The 21,193-nt window shown below is 44.4% G+C and overlaps 1 protein-coding gene and 1 pseudogene across 1 annotated transcript in view; one reads left to right on the forward strand and one right to left on the reverse strand.

Annotated features, from left to right (window-relative positions):
- LOC117017402 (beta-galactosidase-1-like protein 2) overlaps positions 1 to 21,193 on the forward strand; it is a 48,252-nt gene that overhangs the window by 21,534 nt on the left and 5,525 nt on the right. The window contains exons 6-11 of the mRNA XM_033097553.1: positions 5,509 to 5,601; positions 8,955 to 9,036; positions 15,701 to 15,771; positions 18,922 to 19,006; positions 20,310 to 20,447; positions 21,032 to 21,112. Coding sequence (XP_032953444.1) covers positions 5,509 to 5,601; positions 8,955 to 9,036; positions 15,701 to 15,771; positions 18,922 to 19,006; positions 20,310 to 20,447; positions 21,032 to 21,112 — 550 coding nt within the window. The remainder of the gene's footprint in view (positions 1 to 5,508; positions 5,602 to 8,954; positions 9,037 to 15,700; positions 15,772 to 18,921; positions 19,007 to 20,309; positions 20,448 to 21,031; positions 21,113 to 21,193) is intronic.
- On the reverse strand, positions 1,983 to 3,117 carry LOC117017805 (F-box only protein 16-like; annotated as a pseudogene).

Genomic DNA, 21,193 nt, shown 5'->3' on the forward strand with positions numbered 1-21,193 from the left:
CATAGAATGAGTTTGTAAGTGTTACCTATTTTTCAGTTGTTTTTGGAAGAGTTTGAGAAAGATTGGTGTAAATCTCTTTACTAGATATAGCTCTATTCAGATTTTTTATTTCTTCATGATTCAGTCTTGGCATATTGTGTGTTTCTAGAATTTGTCTGTTTCATCTAAATTATCCTATATGTTGGTGTATAGTTCGTATTCCTCTCCTATAATCCTTTTTATTCCTGTAAAATTGGTAGCAATGTCTGATTGTTAGTTATTTGCATCTTTTCTTTTCTTAGTTAATCTAAATAAAGTTTTGTCAATTTTGTTGATCTTTTCCAAGAACCAACTCTTGATTTTGTTAGTTTTTTCTCTATTTTTCTATTCTCTATTTTAATCTTTTCTTTAATCCTTATTATTATTCTTTCTTCTGCTACCTTTGAGTTTAGTGTATCTCTCTTTTTCTAGTTCCTTAAGGTGAAAAGTTAGGTTGTTGACTTGAGACCTTTCTTCTTTTTTAATGTGTCTGCAGTTATAAATTTCCCTCATAGCACTGCTTTCTCTGCATCCCATAAGTTTGTTATATTGTGTTTTCATTTTCATTTGTCTCAAGATATTTTTTAATTTTCCTGTGATTTTTTTTCTTAGAGTCACTCATTGTTTAAGAGGGTGTTAAGGTCCACATATTTGTGAATCTTTCAGTTTTCTTTCTGCTGTTGGCTTCTAGTTTTATTCTATTGTAATTGGAAGAGATACTTTGTATGATTTGTCTTTTAAAATTTATTAAAACTTGTTCCGTGGCTTAACACATGGTCTATCCTGGGGAATATGCCATGTGCACTTGAGAAAAATGTGTGTTGTTCTATTGTTGGGTGGAGTGCTCTCTCTATATTTATTAGATCTAATTGATCTATAGTGTTTCAAGTCCTGTATTTCCTTATTGATTTTTTGTCTGGTTGTTCTATCTATTATTGAAAATGGTATGTTGAAATCTCTTGCAATTATTATAAAGCTGTCTTGTATGTATGTAATATATATATATATATATATATATATATGTATGTATATATATATATTTACATTTATATAATTTTATGTATTACATAATTTAACGTATACACACACACACACCATATAGTACCCTTTGTTGTCTCTTCTAACAGTTTTTGACTTAAAGTCTCCCTGCTCTCTTTTGGTTACTATTTGCACAGAATATCTTTTTCCATTCTTTCATTTTTAACCTATGTGTGTCCTTAGATCTAAAGTGAGTGTCTTATAGACTGTATACAGTTGGATACTGTTTTTTTATTCTGCAAATATATGTCTTTTGATTGGGTAATTTAATCCATTTACATTCATTTAAAGTAATTACTGGTATGGAAACACTTTTGCCATTTTGTTATTTGTTTTCTGTATATCTTATAGTTTTTTTCTCCCTCATCGCCTCCATGACTGCCTTCTTTTGTATTTAGTTATTTTTTTATAGTGACAAGTTTTGATTCCCCTTTCATTTCCTTTTGTGTACATTGTATAGATATTTTAATTGTGATTATAAAGTGACTATTGCATATACGGTCCTAAAGTTATGACATTCTGTCTTGTATTGATACTAGTTAACTTTAATCATGTACAAAAACTCTATTCCTTTACAGCTCTATCCCTCTTCATGTTATTGAAGTAAAAAATTACATCTTTCTATACTGTGTACCCATTAATATAGATTCATAAGTATTTTTTATTCATTTATCTTTAAATACTATAAAAATAAGAAGTGGAGTTGTAAACTAAAATTACAATAATATTGGCTTTTACATTTTTAAAATGTATTTACCTTCACCAGAGACTTTATATTTTCATATGGTTTCAAGTTACTGCCTAGCATCCTTTCATTTCAACTTGAGGGACTTCGTGTAACATTTATTTATTCATTTATTAAGTTTGTAAATATGTCAACATTTATGCCATGCATGCCTTTGGCTGAAATACTGTAGAACACACTTTCACAATAAGGTACCCAAAGCAACAGTTTCCAATACAGGAGCCAAGTAACATCCAACGCTCCAATATGTAGAGCATCTTGTCATTTCTAGAGAACTCTTTCCACATTTGTAAGTCAGCTTCAGCTCTGGAGTCATTACCTGGATGGTAATGACTGAAGCCCAGAGTGTCTCTAAAGATACTGCATGAGAAGTTTCGCTGTTCCATCAGTGGTTGGGAGCTCCATTAACTGACGAGGAGGCCAGGTGAGATGAGTTGGAACCTGTAGAGGGGAACTGGGTTCTGTACTTAGGGATATCAGTGACTGTGCTTTTCTTAGCTTACATCTGTCCTGCAGTTTATTTTCCTTATCATGTGATTGTCGGCTGGAACCTGGGATCATTTCATGTCTTTTCCTTCTTCTGTGCCAGATTGGCTCGATGGGGTCACAGTTTTCCAGGTAATTGAAGTGGATGATATCAGTTGGATGCTTATCAGAGGATCGCCAGGGTGGGAGCTCTTTCTCCCCTGGCTGATTCTTCTTTCTTAAAGAGGAAGAGGATCAGAAAGTTGATGAAGACTGTTTTCCCTCTGGAGAACTGCCTGTAACTGGTTGAACATCAACAATCACAAACCCATCTTTGGGAGGTGTCTTAGGCTTGGTAACATGAAGTTCTTTCACCATTTGAATATAGTCCTTCTTCCACATACCCTGCTCAAAGGGAGTTGGACAAAAACTGATGTACCAGTTAAACCATAAACATTTGAGCATCCAGAGCTGATCCAGCTCAGTTAAGTTTTTCAAAAGCCAGCTCACCTGTGCACAATGACAAAGGCTTTGGGGGTCCAGGAAAGAAAAGATGTATAAAGATAATACCCTTGGAAGCTTGGTAGTAAATTCCAGAGTTTGTGCAGGAATTTTTTCCTGAAGCTTTTGACAGCAGAACTTTTGCTGTGACAGGGAGCAGCATTCAAACAGGCCTGTCAGGATTCTTCTTTGAGAGTCTGTCCATTTGTCAAACCATTTTTCAAGCAGATCTCTTCTTTCTTCAAATACTTGTTCATTCAAAAGCTGATGGTTTAGGGGTGTCCAGGTACTCATTTTTGTCTGCATTTTGGGACCATCTGTGATTTTTGGAGGTGCAAATGCCATCATGAAATAACTATATTCTTCCATAAGAAAAACTGTACCTTCTTTAGCTCGTCTCTCTCTTCAAGCCTCAAGTGCTGGTGTTGCCATAGTTGTTTTTTCTTTTCCATGTAGCATTTATTTTAAGACAAGTCTAATGGTAATGAAATCTCTCAGCTTTTACTTGTCTGAGAATGTCCTGATTTCTCCCTCATTTTTGAAGGAGATTTCTCCCTCATTTTATACTTTTGCTGCATAAAGTATTCTCGGTTTATTGTTTTTTGTTTTTTTTTTCCCTTTGCCCACTTTGAATATATCATCTCACTATTTTGTCCTGCAAGATTTCTGATGAGATATCCACTGATAGCTTTAATTGGGGATCCTTTGTACATGTCAAGTTGCTTTTCTCTTGCCCCTTTCAAGAATCTCTCTTTGTCTTTGGTCAGCTTCAGCCCTGGAGCCTGGATGACAGTTTGATTGTAATATGTCTTGGTGTGGGTCTCCTGGTTAATGCTGCTTGTATTTCATTGAAGCTTGTTCACTTTGTATATTCTTGTATCCTCAAATTTGAGAGGTTTTCAGCCATTATTTCTTCAAGTACTATATCTGCCCTTTTCTTTCTTCTCCTTTTGGGGAGAAGATAAGGGGTATAGTTATATGCTTACTGATGTTGCATAAGTCCCTTAGGCTCTGTTCACTTTTCTTCATTATTTTTACTTTTCACTCCTCAGACTCAATAATTTAAAATGACCTGCATTCAAGTTTGCCCATTCCTTTTTCTGCCTGTTTGAATCTGATATTGAACTCCCATGGTGAATTTTTCTGTTTAGATATTGTATTTTTCAGTTTCAGCTCCAGAATTTGGTTAGTTCTTTTTTTAGCTCTATCTCATTGTTAATATTCTCATTTTGTTCATATATCCTTTCCTTGATTTCTTTGTCCATGATTTTCTTTAGCTCTTTGAGCATATTTATGACAGTTGTTTTATATTCATTATCTAGTAAGTCCATTGCATGTAATTCTTTGAAACAGTGTTGGGTCGCAGCATATGAAAACTTCAGGGGGACTCCAGACCCATGGATGCCTGGGGGCAAGGTATTACAGGCAGAGGAACACAATAGAACATCCAAGGCCATGAGGAAAAGCTGGTATGAGACTCTGAGAAAGTAAAACATGTAAAAGCAGCCAGTGGGGGAAAAAATGTACACATAGTCCGGACAGGACCCATGTTGAGAAAATATTTGACATGGTCTTAAGCCTTCACCCTGGGCTGATCTCAAACTCAGGAGCCCACTAAATAGTGATGGCATTCCCCTCAAATCTGCAAAGACTGGGAGAGGTGATTGTTTTTATTTTTTATTTTTCCCCTTTCTTCTGCCTCCCCCCCAACTCTGGTTCAAGCGGTTCTCTGGTTCAAGCCATTGTTTCTCAGTCTAGTTGTGTAGGACACAGCTCCCTGGCCCATGCTGGTGTTATGAGCCTTACCCCGCACCCCCCCCTCGCCTCGCCCTCTGCTGAGGCAGTTGGTCCCTGGTCATCAGTCTGCGGCTCACAGCAGCTCATGGTAGCTCTTGCCGGCTGCCTGTCACTCACACCGACCTCCAGCTGCTCACGGCGGCCCAGCTCCAGGGAGAGCTGTTGTTCACAATCTTAGCCGTAGAGGGCACAGCTCACTGACCCTTGTGGGAATCAAACCAGCGACCTCCGCGTGAGGAGCATCACGTTCCAACCACCTGAGCCACCGGGCTGGCCCTGGTTCTTTTAAATGCCCAATTTTCAACAACAAAAAAAACACAAGGCATACAAGAAACGGGAACATGGCTCATTTAGAGGAACAAAGTAAATCTCTAGAAATAGTTTCTAAAGAAACATGTGAACCTGAGGAAGTCCAAACTTTGCCAACATTTCCTGTCTGAGCTCTAAGTCAGATGAGAAAAAACTAGTCTGCTGGGAAGCCTACAGATAGCCCAGAACATTGCAAACAAATTCCATTTTGCTCCTTCTATCTTGAGGGAGGGAACTGGGATTTGGGATGCTTTTTCTTGACTGTGTGCCGTGCTATGCTGGGGCGGGGTTGGGCAAGGGCAAGCAAAACACCAGGGAATTTCCTACTATTTTGAATGTGTCTTTTTATTGATTGAGCACTTATTTGTTTGCTTAAACATTTCACTGGCTTCCAGAGCTCCTATAAAGTTGTTTTAGTCAGTTATGCAGTTCTTTATTTGATGTTTCCCTAGGGAAGCACGGGCCTGAAACTTCCCACTCTGTCTTATTGACATCACTCTCAATTATATACCAATTTTCTTGAGACTTTTGCTTTCAAACGGGATGTTTTGCTAGTAATTGGTGATCAGTGTGGTGAAATTAGACAATACTATTCCCACTACCAACTCAGCTCTGATTGATTCTCTTTTCCCCAGTACAAGCACGGAGGACCCATCATTGCTGTGCAGGTGGAGAATGAATACGGTTCCTATAACAAAGACCCTGCCTATATGCCTTACATCAAGAAAGTAAGTGTCAGTCAATTCATTTCTTCACATTCCTTCCTCTGGAGTGTGTCATGGGCTGTGGTGTCACATGTGGGTCTGGTGTTTTTCTCATATTGTTGCCACATTTCTCAGTACCATTTATTAATTTGTGAGTTCTTTCTCCACACTTTTATTTCAACAGGGTTGTCACTCATTTACCCGTTATTGATTGAGTTTAATTGGGGATGGCATTACATACATAGGGTTGCAGGGGCTGAGGAAAAAAAAAATTGACTTAACTGAGTGGTGATGATTAGAGAAGTCTTTTTGGAGAAGCTGCTCTCCTTTCAGCATCTAAAGCAGTGGTTCCCAGCTTCCGCTGCACATTGGCTCCATCTGGGGGAATTTTAAAACCTCTGTAGCCCAGGCCATGTACCATACCAATCTAAGAATCTCGGGTGGCGCTCAGACTTCTGATTCCTATGTGTGGGAGAGGTGGAGAACCGTGGATTTAACGTATGGCGAAACAGAGAAGGGCAGGGCTAGAGGAACACTTTAAAAGAACAGGCTAATACTCAGACCTGGTTTCTGTGCCTTAGTAGCTGAGTCAAATGAACAAATGCATTTTTTAAAACCTCCATTTTCTCTTCTATGGAATGGGACTAATAGGAGTATTTGCCTCTTTGAATTGTGCCTATATGTGTGGTCACATGGCTCAGGACTGTTCTAGGCATACAGTAAGTAGTCAGTGAATACGACTTTGATAGAATCTCTGGTATTGGTTTTGGAGTACTTTGAATGGTCAGCCATGATGTGCGTTGAGGAAATGTTAAGTGGCCTCTGTGAATTCACCTAATTAAAGCTGCTTTGGCTTTGGCTCTTGATGTCCTTGGCAGCGTCTCTTCTTCTGTCAAAGGCAGATTCATTTTCCATCTGGAAATTACTTTAGTCCCTGCAGAGAGGTAGACTAAGGCTTGAGCACTTCAGCTTGTAGTTTCATGTGTGTGTATATATATATATATATAAAATTGTCCTGTATTTCTCTCTCCTTTTTTAACCCCACAAAAATATGGTTATTATTTTATACAGTCAATGAATCCTTGGATTGATCCACCAATTTACCACTTTTTTTCTCATCTTTCCTTCCTGTATCTCAGAAATTTCATTTGGGATTACTTTCCTTCATCCTGAAGAACATTCTTCAAATTTCTTTACTGAGAGTTTTTAGGGCCAAACTCTCTACACTTTTTCTTTTCTGGGTTTGTGTTTATATACCTCTCCATTTTGAAACATATTTTCCCTGGGCGACAATTCTATGTTGAAAATTTTCTCTCAGCACATTGAAGACATTATTCTAGTCTTTCTAGCATTTATTTTGATGCTGAAAAGTCAGCTGTTAGTCTAATTTTTATTTCTCTATGGGTAATCTGTTTTCTATGATTGCTTTTTCTTTTCTTTTCTTTTTTTTTTTTTCAGTTTCAGCTTGTAGCTTCTTATCCACTCTTCCCCACCCTTCTCCCGTGCAGAAAGCCCTTGGCGTAGGGAGCAAGACTGTCTCTAGGAAGAGTGACATTCCTAAAGCTGGAAAGGAGAGAGTTCAGTCCTGATGGTCAAGTCCAGCCAGAGCCATCTTCATCTTTGTCTTTGAATTGGCCAGGAAGATCCCAGCTGGGGTGCAGGACAGGAGTGCTCCTTCTGTTACACCTCACTCCCTCCACCGAGTTCTAAGATCTGGGGCTTCTCTAGCTTGTGTTTACCGAGTTACTGAGATGCAGAGGAGGAGAGCACCACTGAGGGGAGGTGAGGAGGTCCTTCAGGGACCTCTCCTGCTCAGTCCCACTTCCCTGGTATCTGGGAAAGGCATCCACGTGTGAGACAGATAGGCAGAGAGAGGCAGCACGGCACAGCCTCTGTCATCCTAGAGCTCTTGGGAGGATCCTTTCCTGAGCTGCCATGTAACTTTTCCTGGGGTGTTGCGGACATGTGGACACCATCAGCATAGATGATGACCTTTTCACCGTGTGCACAGTGGAGACAAGAATGCCATGCTGTAAGGCTGCTGTGGGAACACAGTGGAATAATAGGCATAAGGGCCCCGACTGCGCTTGGCATATGGCTGGTGCTCAGGAGGCAGTAATCATCCCTTACAGTGCGTAGCCAGTAATTCAGTGTCTGCGAAAGGTCATGTCTGAATGGTACAGCTATAAAAGATGGTTATTGCCCATGTTTACAGCCTCCCAGCCCCCACAGGGCTGTATGCACATGGTGGGAACCTAAGGAAAGCTGGTTAAATATCAGTGAATGACTGGGTGGAGAGCTGGTGAGTACAGGGCTTTGATAAAAATCTCACCTCGCCTAATGGGTTAAATTCCTGCAGCTTCTTTTGTTTCAGGAATTAGAGCCCCTCTGTTCCTTCCTTACCAGCATCTGGGGGCAGACATGAGCTTTTCTCATCTACTGTGTTATCCCTCTGACTCCGCTCATTTCCAAAAGAACTGTGTTGCAATAAGCAGTCTTGTCATCATACCTGCAGGGAAATGATGGGCAAATCCCCTTGCTGGTGTTTCTGACCCCAGATTGCCCACAGCCCCAGAGAAGAGCCTTTGAAGGTAGACAGACTCTGAGTTCAGATTCATGCTCATCAGCTCTGTACCCGTTGATGCTTTACCCAACCTCTCTGAGTATGTACTGTTCAGATGCTAATTGTGAAGACTGAATAGGACAGTCTATGTAAAGTGCTTGGCAGAAGGCCTGAATGATTGTAAATGCACCACAGTGTTAGCAGTTGTTCCGAGTGGGAAAATTGTTATTGCCCCTCAGCACAGCGTGTGTTTCCTCCACTTCATCATTTGACTTACAACCTTGAAGGAGCACTTCCTGTTCTGGGCATGTGCAGTGTATTGTGAGCACGTGACCGTGACATGGCTGGTAACCAGAGCCCACCCTTCTGGGCATGGGGAAGGGATGGACTGCTTGCTTCTGATGATGGTGAAAGAGGAGGGGTGGGCTGTCCTGGAGGCCCTGACCCACTCTTGGATCCCTGCCGTCTATTTCTGAGTGACAGTATGGCAGCTGGCCTTGCTGAGTTGGCTTCTGAGTAGTCCTGTCTAGGAATAGCACAGCAGCCAGACCGGGCACTTTGCCAGATCAGGAGCAGCCAAAGGCTGCCAGAGCCTGACAGCCCTGCTGCTGCCATGGCTGGACTTCCAGCTGATGGGAGCTTTGTTGAACATGCCACGCATAGACAGGGTGGGTTTCTCTGTTTCCTATAGAGAAATAAATGCTTTATATGAACCTCTCCCTCTTTCTCTTCTGGCGGCCTCATTCCCAGCTGTGTGACACAGCAGGAGCTCCGAGGAATGACAGGCTTTGATTACTCTCATTTCCCCCCACAGGCCTTGGAGGACCGAGGAATTGTGGAGCTGCTTTTGACTTCAGACAACAAGGATGGCCTGAGCAAGGGGGTCATCCATGGAGGTACCTGCACCGAGGGTGTGGGAGGGAGGGTTATGGGTAGAGGTACCTGGATGGAGGTCTCAAAGGCTTGGGGGGTGGGCAGGACTGTTGCTGGAGGTTCCTGTATTGAAGCTGTGAGGGGCTGGGTGGGGGTGATGCTGGAGGTCCTTGCATGGAGAACGTGTGTGTGTTGTGGGGGAGGTCATTGATGGAGGTGTCTGGACGGAGGCTGTGCGGGTGGGGGGAGGGCTCAGTGTCCTGGCCTGGAAATGCATGCTTTCCCCTATGTCCTAAGCCACAAGTGGAGTTGCCTGTCCTTCTCCCTTTGGTACTGGGCCCAAAGCTCTGGGCCTCAGAAAGTTGGAGCCTCCATGTCAGAGACAGGCTTGCCGTAGTCAGCTCTGTAGCTGGTTTCACATTTCTACTGCACATTCACGCCAGCAGTGCTCTGCAGACTGCAAGACATAGGGAATGTGAGTTGTGCATCTGAGGTCTCTGAATGTCTCCAAAGGGTGCCCAGAAGATGAAACATGGGATGTACTGTGAGGATGGCTTTCTCCAGTTCTGCCAAAGTTGTAGAGGAGACTGACCCTTCCCGGGGTCTGTCTACAGAGGTCTAGCGCGTACAGTGACGGAGAGTAAGTGTACAGTAGATAACCACAGCAGCTCTCTGTCCACCAGCATTGTACCCCACCTCTGCCTCTCCCTGTGACTGTAGATGCACTGGCCTAGCTCCACACGTATGCACTGAGCCCTCTGTCACCTACTGAAGAGCTGGCTCAGCAACTCCCTCTTCAGCCCTGTATCACCAAATTTTCTCTCTTGGGTCATTCCCACCAGCATACAAACATGTTATTATTTCTCTCTTCTAAAAGTAAAACCCTTGACTCATTTCCCCGCCCTGAGGCTGTTTGGTTTCTCTGCTCTCCTTTCAAAAAATCTCCCCATGTCCGTACTCACTGCTGCCCTGACCCTTTCCTCTTGAGCTCTCCTAAACTGTGGTGATCACATCACCACCCTCACCATTCCACTGACATTGCTCTTTTCAAGGTTCCAGTGATCTCCATGTTATAAATTTAAACAGTCCTTGTCACCTCTGACCTGCCTGATTTTATTTGTCAGCAACCATAAACCTCTTCCTGAAACTTTTTTCTCACTTGACATCTGGGACCCCATTTCCCGGTTTTAATCTGACGGGCAGCTCCTTGTTGGTGTTCCGTGCTGGTCACTTCTCTGTTCCTGAGCTCTAATGTTCAAATTCTTTATGGCTCATTCCTTGGAATGAATTCTCCATCTGATCTGGTGATGTCATCCAGACAGCTTTAAATAGGATCTATGTGTCCATAAGTCCGAGATGTCTGTCTCCATCAGGAACCTTTCCTGAACTCCTCTTGTCTTACCTCTGCCTTCTGGGCATGCCCCGGAGAGGCTACCAGTCTGAGTGGAACTACCAGGGAACTAAACTTGTCTGTTTCCCTCCTAGAACCTGGCCCCCCACATTTGGCCCCCATTTTCTCAGTAAATTGCAACTTCATCTTCCCCCAATTGCATAGGCCCTATGAGGTGTGATCGAAAAATACGTTTACATAAAAAACTTATTACAATAAAAGGGACATTGCCATTAATCCCTCTCAAAATACACCCCTCGCTTTGAAAACAGTTATCTCATCATTCTTGTCACTTTCTGAAGCAGTTCTGGAAGTCCTCTTTTGTGAGTGCCTTTACTTCATCCTCCACCATGACAATGCTCCGTGTCACACATTGCTTCTAGTATGGCAATTTCTGTCAAATAAAAACATTACAGTGTGTCCTCATCCACCTTATCCACCAGATCTGGCACCATGTGACTTCTGGCTCTTCCCCAAAGTCAAAACGACCACGAAAGGTAAATGTTTTGAATTGATTCAGGACATCGAGGCAGCCACGACAGTGCAACTAAAGACACTCACAAAAAAGGACTTCTAGAAGTGCTTCAGAAAGCGTCAAGAACAATGGGATAAATGTATTCAATGCAAGGGAGAGTATTTTGAGGGGGATTAATGACAATGTGCCTTTTACTGTAAAAAATTTTTTTTAATTTAAACATTCACTGTATTTTTTGATCACTCTTTGTAAACCTTATAGTCACTTTCGACTCCTCTCCTTCCATATGCCTGACACTCAGCCATCAGCAAATCCTTTTTATCTTTAGTTTTATCCTCAAAATTTATCCAGAATCCAAATAAGTTCTACCACCTCAAGTATTACCATAATCTTTTGCATTATTGCAGCAGCATTGGAACTAATGTCCCTTTTTTTTTATCACTGTTGACTCTCTCATAGCTCTTTCTCAACACAGCAGCCATTGAAAATGTCATTCGGATTATGTCACGCTCCAAGTGAACTCCAAGTGCACACTGTCTCGAGCAGAGTGAAGTGCAAGTTTGAGAATGACCTCAAAGGGCCTCCCCCGTGACCTCTGTGACCTGGCCAGTGTTTCTCGCTTCCCCCTGGCCCACCCTGCTCCACCCTCCTGGCCTCTTTGCTGTTCTTCTAACGTGCTGGACACCCCCAGGCTTCTGCCAGTTCTGCGGGGCGCAGCTATTCCATTTCCTCCCCGCTTTTCTCTGAGGTCACCTCAAAGTGAGGCTTCCTTCGAGCACCCATTTGAAATTGTAACTTCTCCCAGAGCTCTGCCCTGCTTTATTATTGCCTTCTAACATTCTGGGTAGTTTTTGTGTTTTGTTTATCTGTCTCACTGAAGCAGGAAGTTCTGTCTTGTTTAGCCATGCTCCTGTTCCTGGGCACTGTTTGTGCACTGAAAGGATGCCAGTGGATGTAGGGCCCTCCTGTCCACTACCCGCTGTTCCGGGGGGCTCCTACAATCACACTGGCCTCTGCTGCAGCACACCTAGCACTTTATTGTTCCTTCTGCATTGCCCTCCATTGGCTCGAACGTTTGAAGAAAGGGATTTGCGTTTCTGTAGCCCTAGGCCAGTGCCTCGTGTGGAGCTAGCACTCAAGGAATGACTGTGGCTGAATGGGTAGGAGAAGGCACTGGTCCCCAGGCAGGATGAGTTGAGTTCTTCAAGCACCTGGACCCTGTCTCCTGATGAAGACCTGCAGCCATTCCTGTCATTTCCACGAGGTGGCGCTGCCTTCCCGTGGCTTCTTTCAAGTCCTCCAGCTCTCAGCGATCTGGGTAGGGGCTTGGAATGGGCGGTAGGGGTAAGCTGAGGCCAGTGCTGGTAGGGAGGCAAGACCCTTTGAAGTTGGTGCAGATTTTCAGCACTCCAGCATTCTGCAGGGGAAAGCCTCGTGTGGATGCTCCCTCCACCTCCCTGGAATGACTTATTTTTAATTAATTAAAAATGTAATTAAAGTAACTCATTCACAAAGCCTGAAAGTCAAATCGTAGAAATGCTTAGTAAGAAATACTGTGTAGGGGCTGACTTGGTGACTCAGGCAGTTGGAACTCCCGTGCTCCTAACGCTGAAGGCTGCCAGTTCGATTCCCACATGGGCCAGTGCCAGACGGCTCAGTTGGTTGGAGCGTGGGCTCTCAACCACAAGGTTACTGGTTCAACTCCTTGAGTCCTGCAAGGGGTGGTGGGCTGCGCCCCCTGCAACTAAGATTGAACACTGGCACCTTGAGCTAAGCTACCGCAGAGTTCCCAGGTGGCTCAGTTGGTTGGAGCACCTCCTCTCAACCACAAGGTTGCCGGTTTGACTCCCACAAGGGATGGTGGGCTGTGCTCCCTACAACTAAAAACGGCAACTGGACCTGGAGCTGAATCTGTGCCCTCCACAACTAAGATTGAAAGGACAACAAGTTGACTTGGAAAAAGTCCTGGAAGTACACACTGTTCCCCAATAAAGTCCTGTTAAAAAAAAAAAAAAATACTGTGTAGCTTCCCTCCTCCCACTATCCAGAAATAACATTTTGAACTCTTTAACTTTTCGTCTGACATTTTCCTTCATAATTCCAAATACGATCCATATAGTACTCTGTATTTACATGTATCGACTTAAAAGTCTACCTACTGATTCCTCGTTCCGTTCCGGTTGAGGATCTGGTTCTCTTTCCACCTCACCTCCCCAGGGCTTTCCTGGTGGTGTAGCCATGGCCCCTTCCCCGTCTGATTGACATCGATAGTCGGTGTTTGTGCATGACTGACAGGTGATGTCCTCAGGCAGGCTTCACCATGTGTCCAATAGTTTGCACAGTTTTTGTGCATTGACTCACTTCCGATGTGCTTACTTGTCACTTTCAATGCAATTATCATGTTTGCTTTTCTTTTCAATTCTCTTTTCTCTCCACTCTTCCCCTTTCTCTTTTAAACACTTTACCAAAGATATTCCACACTCCTATCACAGGTGTCTTTTCAAATGCCTGTACGTATCACACTGTATCAAGCCTGATAGGGGTGTTGGCAGCCTCTGCATCGGTAACCCGAGACTGGCCTCTGTGTCTGCTGTTGAACCCGTTTCCTGGAACTCTGAAGAAAGCATCGATTTGTTACTTTCTAACATCCACTATTGCTGCTGAAGTGCAAAGACATTCTTGTTCCTGATCCTTTTATATGTTCTATTTTTTTTCTCTCCTATTGTTAGAAAATTTTAGAATTTTCCTTTTATCCTTGATATTCTGGCATTTCACAGTGCTGTTCTTTGGCATGAAACTTTCTCCTTTCTGTGGCACTTCTGAGGGTCATTTGATTGGAATAGTTATGGTCATCAACGGTGAGACGTTCAGTTATTGCATTTCTTTGATATGCTTTTCCCTCTTTTTTCTGATCTTTGGTCATTCCTGTTTTTTATAGATTGGACTCTCGTAGCAACTCTAAGTCACTTTTCAATTTTTTTCCTCTTTTCCCTTTAGTTCTACCTTCTGGGTGATTCCTCAACTTTTGTCTCCTAGGCCTTCTGTTATTTCCTGGATCCTGCTTTTCTTGAGTGTGTTTCTTTTTGCATAACGTACTTTTTAAATGGGTACTATCTTCTCTCTCTCTCTCTCTCTGAGGATATGTTACTATTTTTTTTTTTTTTTAACATTTACCTATTCTGCTCAGTCTTCCATGAGATTTACTCAATTGCCTGGCTCTTGACTGAGCAGTTTAAGGCAGAGGCACTAACCGGCCACTTGGGAACTGAGTGCTAGGAGAGGCTGGTGACAGGGGTGCTGCTCTGTGGGGTGACTGGGTTGTGGTGGGCTGTTTCAATGAGAGAACCCCAAACATCAGTGTTTGGAGATACTGTTTTTAGATCTATTCAATGTTTCCAGAGAAGAATACTTTGGTCTATTGCTACAGATATTCTGGGAGCAGGTGGGGGGAATGGGCAGGGCTCCCCTTGTTCAGATTGGCCTTATTCCCCCTTCTAGGCTCTTACCCACACTCTGCTATGCCCGAACCCTCCAAACCTGGAGGCGTCAGCTTTCCCAGAGGGTGTAGTCCCCTGAGGGGATGGCCACCAGTGGGGAAACAGGCTTAAGGAGTGCGTGAGACGGGATGGATGTCCTCCCTTGCACAGTTCCTTGGACGTGAGCTGGGGAGCCAGCCATCACTTCTTCCACTTTCCTAGGCCATTTACCAACCCACCACCCATTTTCAATCTCCCAAGGTGTTCTTGAAACCATCTCTGCTATGTCTCCTCTCCAGTTCTTGTTCCTTGCAGACTTCTACCTTTTCATTCCTTTAATTTTATTTCAGTGGAGTGTCAAAAAGGATAGGAATAGATACTATTGTTTAGTTAGCCATACTAATCCTGTTGATGTCTGAGATTTCTGCCTGGTCAGTTTCAGACCGGCTTCCTGCCTTCAAGGAGTTTCCACTTAAGGTGAGGAGGGGTCTGGATATAGTGTCTTACCCCCGGGGGTTTCTGGAGGACAGTGACATCACAGAACAATGGGTCACATGGGCCTGGGGTTGCCGTGTAACTCTGCTGCTCACCTATTGTGTGACCTTGAGGGGCGTTATTTAACCTCAGGAGCCTCAGTTCTTGTTTGCTTTTAATCACTGCTAACCAGGGGCTCATGTCCGACAGGAGAGCGTTAGGGTGGCCAGCTGGCCAGGCTGGTTCCGTCTCTGTCATGCCTTTCCAGGCCTATTGGACCTCAGGCCTCAGCTGCTGCATGTGAGGCCCACTGCCCTGCAGACAGCAGCAGTGAAAGAGCCTCAGAGCCAAGTTCTGCTGCTGGGGTGGGCCAGGGATCCATGGCCATAGGCCAAACGTAGCACATCTTTTTTTGGGCATACCTTTCACCGATGGACAGCCATTTACAATACAATTATAAATAAAAAAATGAACACATCATGGGGTATAATAGAAAATTAGCCTGCCATCTAAGAAATAAAAGGGGAATCTACATTTAGTTCATTACCTTGTACTAGATGCTTGAGGTATAAAGATCAGACTGTAGTTCCCTACAAAAGAATAATTAACAGAAATGCACATAAAAATTATGTTAATCTGAACAGATGCTTAGTGAGTGACTACTCTGTAAGATCTGTGCTGAGTAGTAGAATTGCCAAGATGAACAAGATAAATCTGACATCAGAGGAACGAAACTCTAATTGGATGTGGGAAATAATGTCAAGATCAGTTACTTTATTTTGCCGGTGAATTAAGAAAGGTCTGGGGTAATTCAAAGAGTCTTCCGGTTTCCAGACAATACTTTGTTTCTCTTTACTCCTTTCCATTCACAGTGCTGGCCACCATCAACTTAAAGTCGCAACATGAGCTGCAGTTACTAACCACCTTTCTCTTCAGTGTCCAGGTGAGTCTGACCCAGGGAAAGCTGCCTGCCCTGCTCAGCGTGAGTGTAGAAATTCCTAGAGTTAAGCTGAGCCTCTTTGTCAGAAAGTCTTCTTTGGAGTGCCTGCAACTGTGCTCCGGGCTCCCCACATGGGGAGAGGGATTCTGGGTTCTGTCAGACTTTCTGCTCACAGCCCTCCTTTTGCGCTGCAAATCCCAACCCTGTGTACCTTGTTGCCGGCGCCTGGCAAGGGAAATTGAAAATTGCTCTGAGGTGTTGCTGCGTGGGCCGATGCATGAATGTGGTTTTCACCTCTTGAGAAGGGGCATCCTTTTTGAGGCGTTAGGCTTGGTGCGCTCACAGAGGCTCTTCACTAGAATTTTAGGGTTCAGTTAGCCCTAGACTGCTCCATTTGGGCCGGGCCCTAGGGACTGAGGGGAGAAACACTTCCGTGTCTCGCACTGTACACATCTGACTTTAACCTGTAAAGCCCCTCTGGGTCTAGAAATATTATTGTAACCAGCAAGACAGGAAGCCTGGTCCATTCCAGGTCAGAAGGAATGATGAGTTTCTGGATATATCTCAACACCCATCAGATGGATGGGAATTGACAGTTAAATCCAATTCTGATTGATTTCTCTTGAGTTTGTGTGTCTGTCCTGAGAGGATAGATATAATCTAGCCAAGGCAGCTGTGGCCCATTCACTGAACTGAGAGGCCTCAGCTCTTACCCCCCATTACTGAAGGGTGTGGCCCCAGCCACCACTGTGACATACATGTGATCCCGAGGCCCAGACCACTTTGGGCCCAGACCACTGCTGGGGTGTCTGTGTCTGCCCATGAATAGATGCACATGGGGACACTGGGATCGTTCTGTGTCCCTGCTGTTGTTTTTTTTTTTCCCCCCCGAGCAGAGGTAGTGACCAACGGCACAGCCATATGAAGTCACCACTGCAGGGTAGAGAGGGCCACCCATGTGTATGCTGAGGCTACTACTGGAATTTAGAGGGTGAAGCAGAATGGGTGGGGAAGGTGCCCAGGAAGAGATGGGTCAGTTGGGACCCCACCCCTGGCAGACCTGGGGGCCCCAGGGCCTGCCCCTTTCTCCTTTCCTTCCTTCCTCGACTAGTTACTGAGTGCCTGCCCTTTTCCCGGAGTGGCCTGGGCCCCGTTCCACTGCAGGGACTAAGACGACGGGGCCTCTGCCTTTATCGAACTGTAACCTGCGTGAGGAGAGACGTGTTAAGTCAACAATTGCCTCGTAACTCAATAGGATTGTACTTGCGTGCTGTCCAGGAGCAGTACGGAAAGCTGAGAGCTGCCTGTCCACCCACTCATCGTGTGCCCCCTCTGTGCTTCTCTTTCCTCTTTCGGAAAGTGGGGATAATCATAGTACCTACTCATAGGGTTGTTTGAGGGTCACATGAGGTACTGTTTGGAAGGCACGTGGGACAGCAGTGCTTCTTCGTGTTGGCTCCTGCACAGTCACCCATGGAGAAGTGGCCACACCTGTGTGCCCAGGCTGGTCATCCTATTGACAGAATGGCACTGCTGCAGGCCTTTCTGTCCGCAGTTCAGTGATGTCCGTTTTCCTCAAGGAAGGGGACATGGGTGCTTGCTTGTTCAGATCAAAGTCTCCTTTGAGTGATCAAACAGTACAGGCCCCAGCTCTGCTTCCCGTTAGGGTGTCGAGAAGCACATCACTGGTTCTTCATGTCCAGTGATGAAGACAATGAAGGTGAATGTTTCTTGAGCACTTCCTAAGGGCCAGGCACTGTATGCTAAGGGCTTTACATGCATCATCTCATTTAATTTTCCAAGTACCCATGTGTGCAGGCTACTGTCATTACCATTTTACAGTTAAGGAGACATTCATAGAACGGATAAAGTACCCCGTGGTAAGTGGCAGGTTAGGGGAGCACAGTCTGAGTGAGTGCACAGCTCCGGCTTGAAGGTTGTCGTACAGTGTAGTGACCTGGGCCTTTGGTAAACATCCCCCTCCCTTGACCCCAGCACTCTCAGGTCAGGGAGCACCCTCCGGGCACTGGAGACTACTGACATGTGGGACTTAGAATTTACTTCTCCCTTTCTAGTGACTTAAATGTAGTACAGTATATCTCCTTCTTGGGAGGGAGACAGCTGCAAAAAAAAACCAAGCCACCAGTTTGCCAAAAAAAAAAATTTATTGTACTATTTTGGCCTTTTTTCTGGTGTGGTTGGTACCTTCTACTCAATAGCTCATAAATCTGACCTATCACCTTGGATCAGATTTTGTTGTTCTGTATTCAGTTGCCCCTACATGTAAGGCTGTCACTAACAGAGAAGGTACTTGATGCAAGAGGAAGGCTGTTGTGTGGAACCTAAAATACCAGCATATCAGTCCTCACCCACCTCCGCACCCCTGCCCCTAAGGTGCTCTGGTACTTCTGCTGCAAACATACGAGAGTAGAGCATGGTTCTGAGGACAATGTCTGCATCCCTGGGACAATCCTGTGCCAAAGTCAGTATCCTGAAGTAATATTTAAGACTTATTGAATGTCCCAGCCAAGCTCTGAAGCCAGACATCATGGCTGCAGAGCCTGCTCTGTGAATAGCTGCACTATAATGCCCTGTTCTTCTGGTCCAATTTTGTAAACATCTGTTGAAACTAACCTGGACCTTGAAGAGGGATTCACTCTGCAGCCCCCTGACTGTTCCAGCTAAAAGGAAGTAGCAACGGAGGGGTCTGTGTCCACAATATGGTTATCCTAATAGACCATTCTCCTTCCCTGGGAGAGGACAGACAAAGCTTGGCATGATCCAGAAAGCAAAGCAATGTAAAGGCTCCCAAAGCAGATGCTGAACTCTAACGAAGACTTACTTTGAACAGAGCTCGTGTTTTCTTGCCAGCACTGTATGCAACATTAAAACCACATTAGGCAGCAGGGTCCACTGCATCACCTTTGGGAATGCTTTCTACTTTCTACCTGTAGTGTAGAGACCACACATGGAGGCTAAGCTGGTGCAGATGCATTTTTCCTCATCTGTGCTCTGCTTTCAGTGGCCTCTGAGACCAGGGGTGTGTAGCCAGGAGAGAGTTGGCAGGACAGACGGGTTGACACTCCCCTCCAGGAAGGGCTCCCTTTTGTCTATCTCTTTTGACCAGCTAACCTCTCATTTTGTGGCACCCAGAGGGTTCAGCCCAAGATGGTGATGGAGTACTGGACAGGGTGGTTTGACTCCTGGGGAGGCCCACACAACATCCTGGATTCCTCTGGTGAGTGCTTTGCAGTGCCTACGTCCAGCATGGGTGCTGATCTAAGAAGGAGGAGTAAGTTCCAGATAATCTGCTAATTGATGTACATGAGCTGTTGCAGGGCAAGGCTTCTGGGGCTTTGTGTGTAATAGTCAGGTCTTGATATTCCAGAATCACTTGTCTTGATACTGGAAGTGAACGGTGGGACTTTCAACATTGCTTTTGTAATTACATAAGTAATGTATGCCTATTGCAAACACCTAGCAAATACAGAAAATGTACAAAGAAGAAATAAAAATCTTAGAGCCCAAAGAAAACATTGTGATGTCCACTGTCCAGGCAGTTCTCTGTATTGTATCTCTGTTTGCAGCCCTCTGTGCACCTACAGATAGAGATGTGGACAAATGCTGTCATATCTGCTCTTTGTCACCTGCTTGTGTCAGCGAATGACACAATTGGACAACTTTGTCTGCTATTAGACATAGATTCCATCACTGTTTTAAAGAATGCAAAGAAACCCACTGTACTGGTGAATAAATCACAGTTTATTTACCCAATCTCTTATTAATGAACACTTAGGTTGTTTCCAGTGATTTTGTTAATTGAACACCATTTTAGTGAGCATTCTTGAACATCCAATTTTGCAGACTTGGCATATTTTTTTCCTATGATAACTTCCTAGCAACAGAATTGTATATGAATGCAATTTTTGGTATATATTTACTAAACTGCTTTCCAGGAAGATTGTAGCAATTCTTAGCTCTCCATTATTAAACGAGAATACCCATTTCCCACTGATTCATCAACACTAAGTATTAAAATAATTTTTAATATTTGCCAATCTGCTACACACACTTGTGTGCGTGTGTGTATATTAATATGTATATTAATATATAAATCCTTTGATACTGTCTTTTCATGTCATTGGTTCATTAATAAAGGTGGGATGGGGAGGTGGTCAGCACTATATCAGTATCTCTAATTATGAATCCTATTGCTTTGTGTCCTTCTAAGTTGGGGTAACAGTTGAGAAGCATGCCTCGTAGAGACAGAAGGCTGCGCTGGGCTGCAGGTAGTGCAAATAGTAGTCAATGGAGGCTTGACTATGATTTATGAGACAACTGGAGGGCCCACGCTCTGGGGCTGTGATCTGGCCATTTCTCTTTGTCCTCCTGCGACTGGGATTTTAGCAAAAGCTGAAGGAAAGAGCCACAGTGTTGAACTGGAGGAGGGATTGGGAAAGGTGAGAGTGCAAAAGGGACTTACGGCTTGTCTCAAACTCTAACTCACTCTGCACGTTCCCCTTCCTCCCCAACTGCTGTAGAGGTTTTAAAAACAGTGTCTGCCATCATCGATGCTGGCTCTTCCATCAACCTCTACATGTTCCACGGAGGCACCAACTTTGGCTTCATAAATGGAGCCATGCATTTTCATGAATATAAGTCTGAAGTCACCAGCTATGGCAAGTATTCCCCAATACGTACCCTCCCTGGAACACCCCAACATTTCTGTGTCTAGACTTTTTATGGAGAGTCCTTTAGGGATAGCCCTGGCACCTTTAATGTATTTGGCTCTGAAGTGCCTGCGAAAGGTGGAGGTTAGGTCTGGATTGTCCCTTTTAAACTTCTAGAGCCGTCAGAGCATGAAGCCAGCTGACATGTCTGCGAGCCTTTGGAAGTCAGCTGGAGGGAGTGAGGGGCACTCGCAGGCGAGGGAGGTCCTTAGATGAGGGTAGCCTCCTCTCCCTGCTCAGGCCCTTGAAATGATATGGCCCCTGCCCGCCTTTAGATTGAGAGTCCCCAGAAGGCAGGAAAGATGCCTGGAAATTCAGGGTCATGTTGTGGTCATGGGCAGTTTTGGTGGCACTTTCAAGTATTTAGTATTTATATTATTCTGACTGACAGCCCATACCCAAAGTGTTTTGCTGCTAAAATTGCTGGAATGAAAACCGTGCTGCCCGACTCCAGCTTCCCCCTTCTCTCTTTGCTGCCACAGATACTGTCCTGGCACATGAGTGACCAGAGACTTTGCGCTGGTGTCTTGCAGACTATGACGCGGTGCTGACAGAGGCCGGCGATTACACAGACAAATACAAGAAGCTCCGAGAATTCTTTGGCTCCATCTCAGGTACCTGGAAAAAGCAGACTCAAGCACCAACTTGGGCCCTTGCTTTTGCTCTGAGACCTCCTAAAGAGTTATTTCCTCGGT

This window comes from Rhinolophus ferrumequinum, chromosome 25 (assembly GCF_004115265.2).
Source record: "Rhinolophus ferrumequinum isolate MPI-CBG mRhiFer1 chromosome 25, mRhiFer1_v1.p, whole genome shotgun sequence".
Lineage (NCBI taxonomy): Eukaryota > Metazoa > Chordata > Mammalia > Chiroptera > Rhinolophidae > Rhinolophus > Rhinolophus ferrumequinum.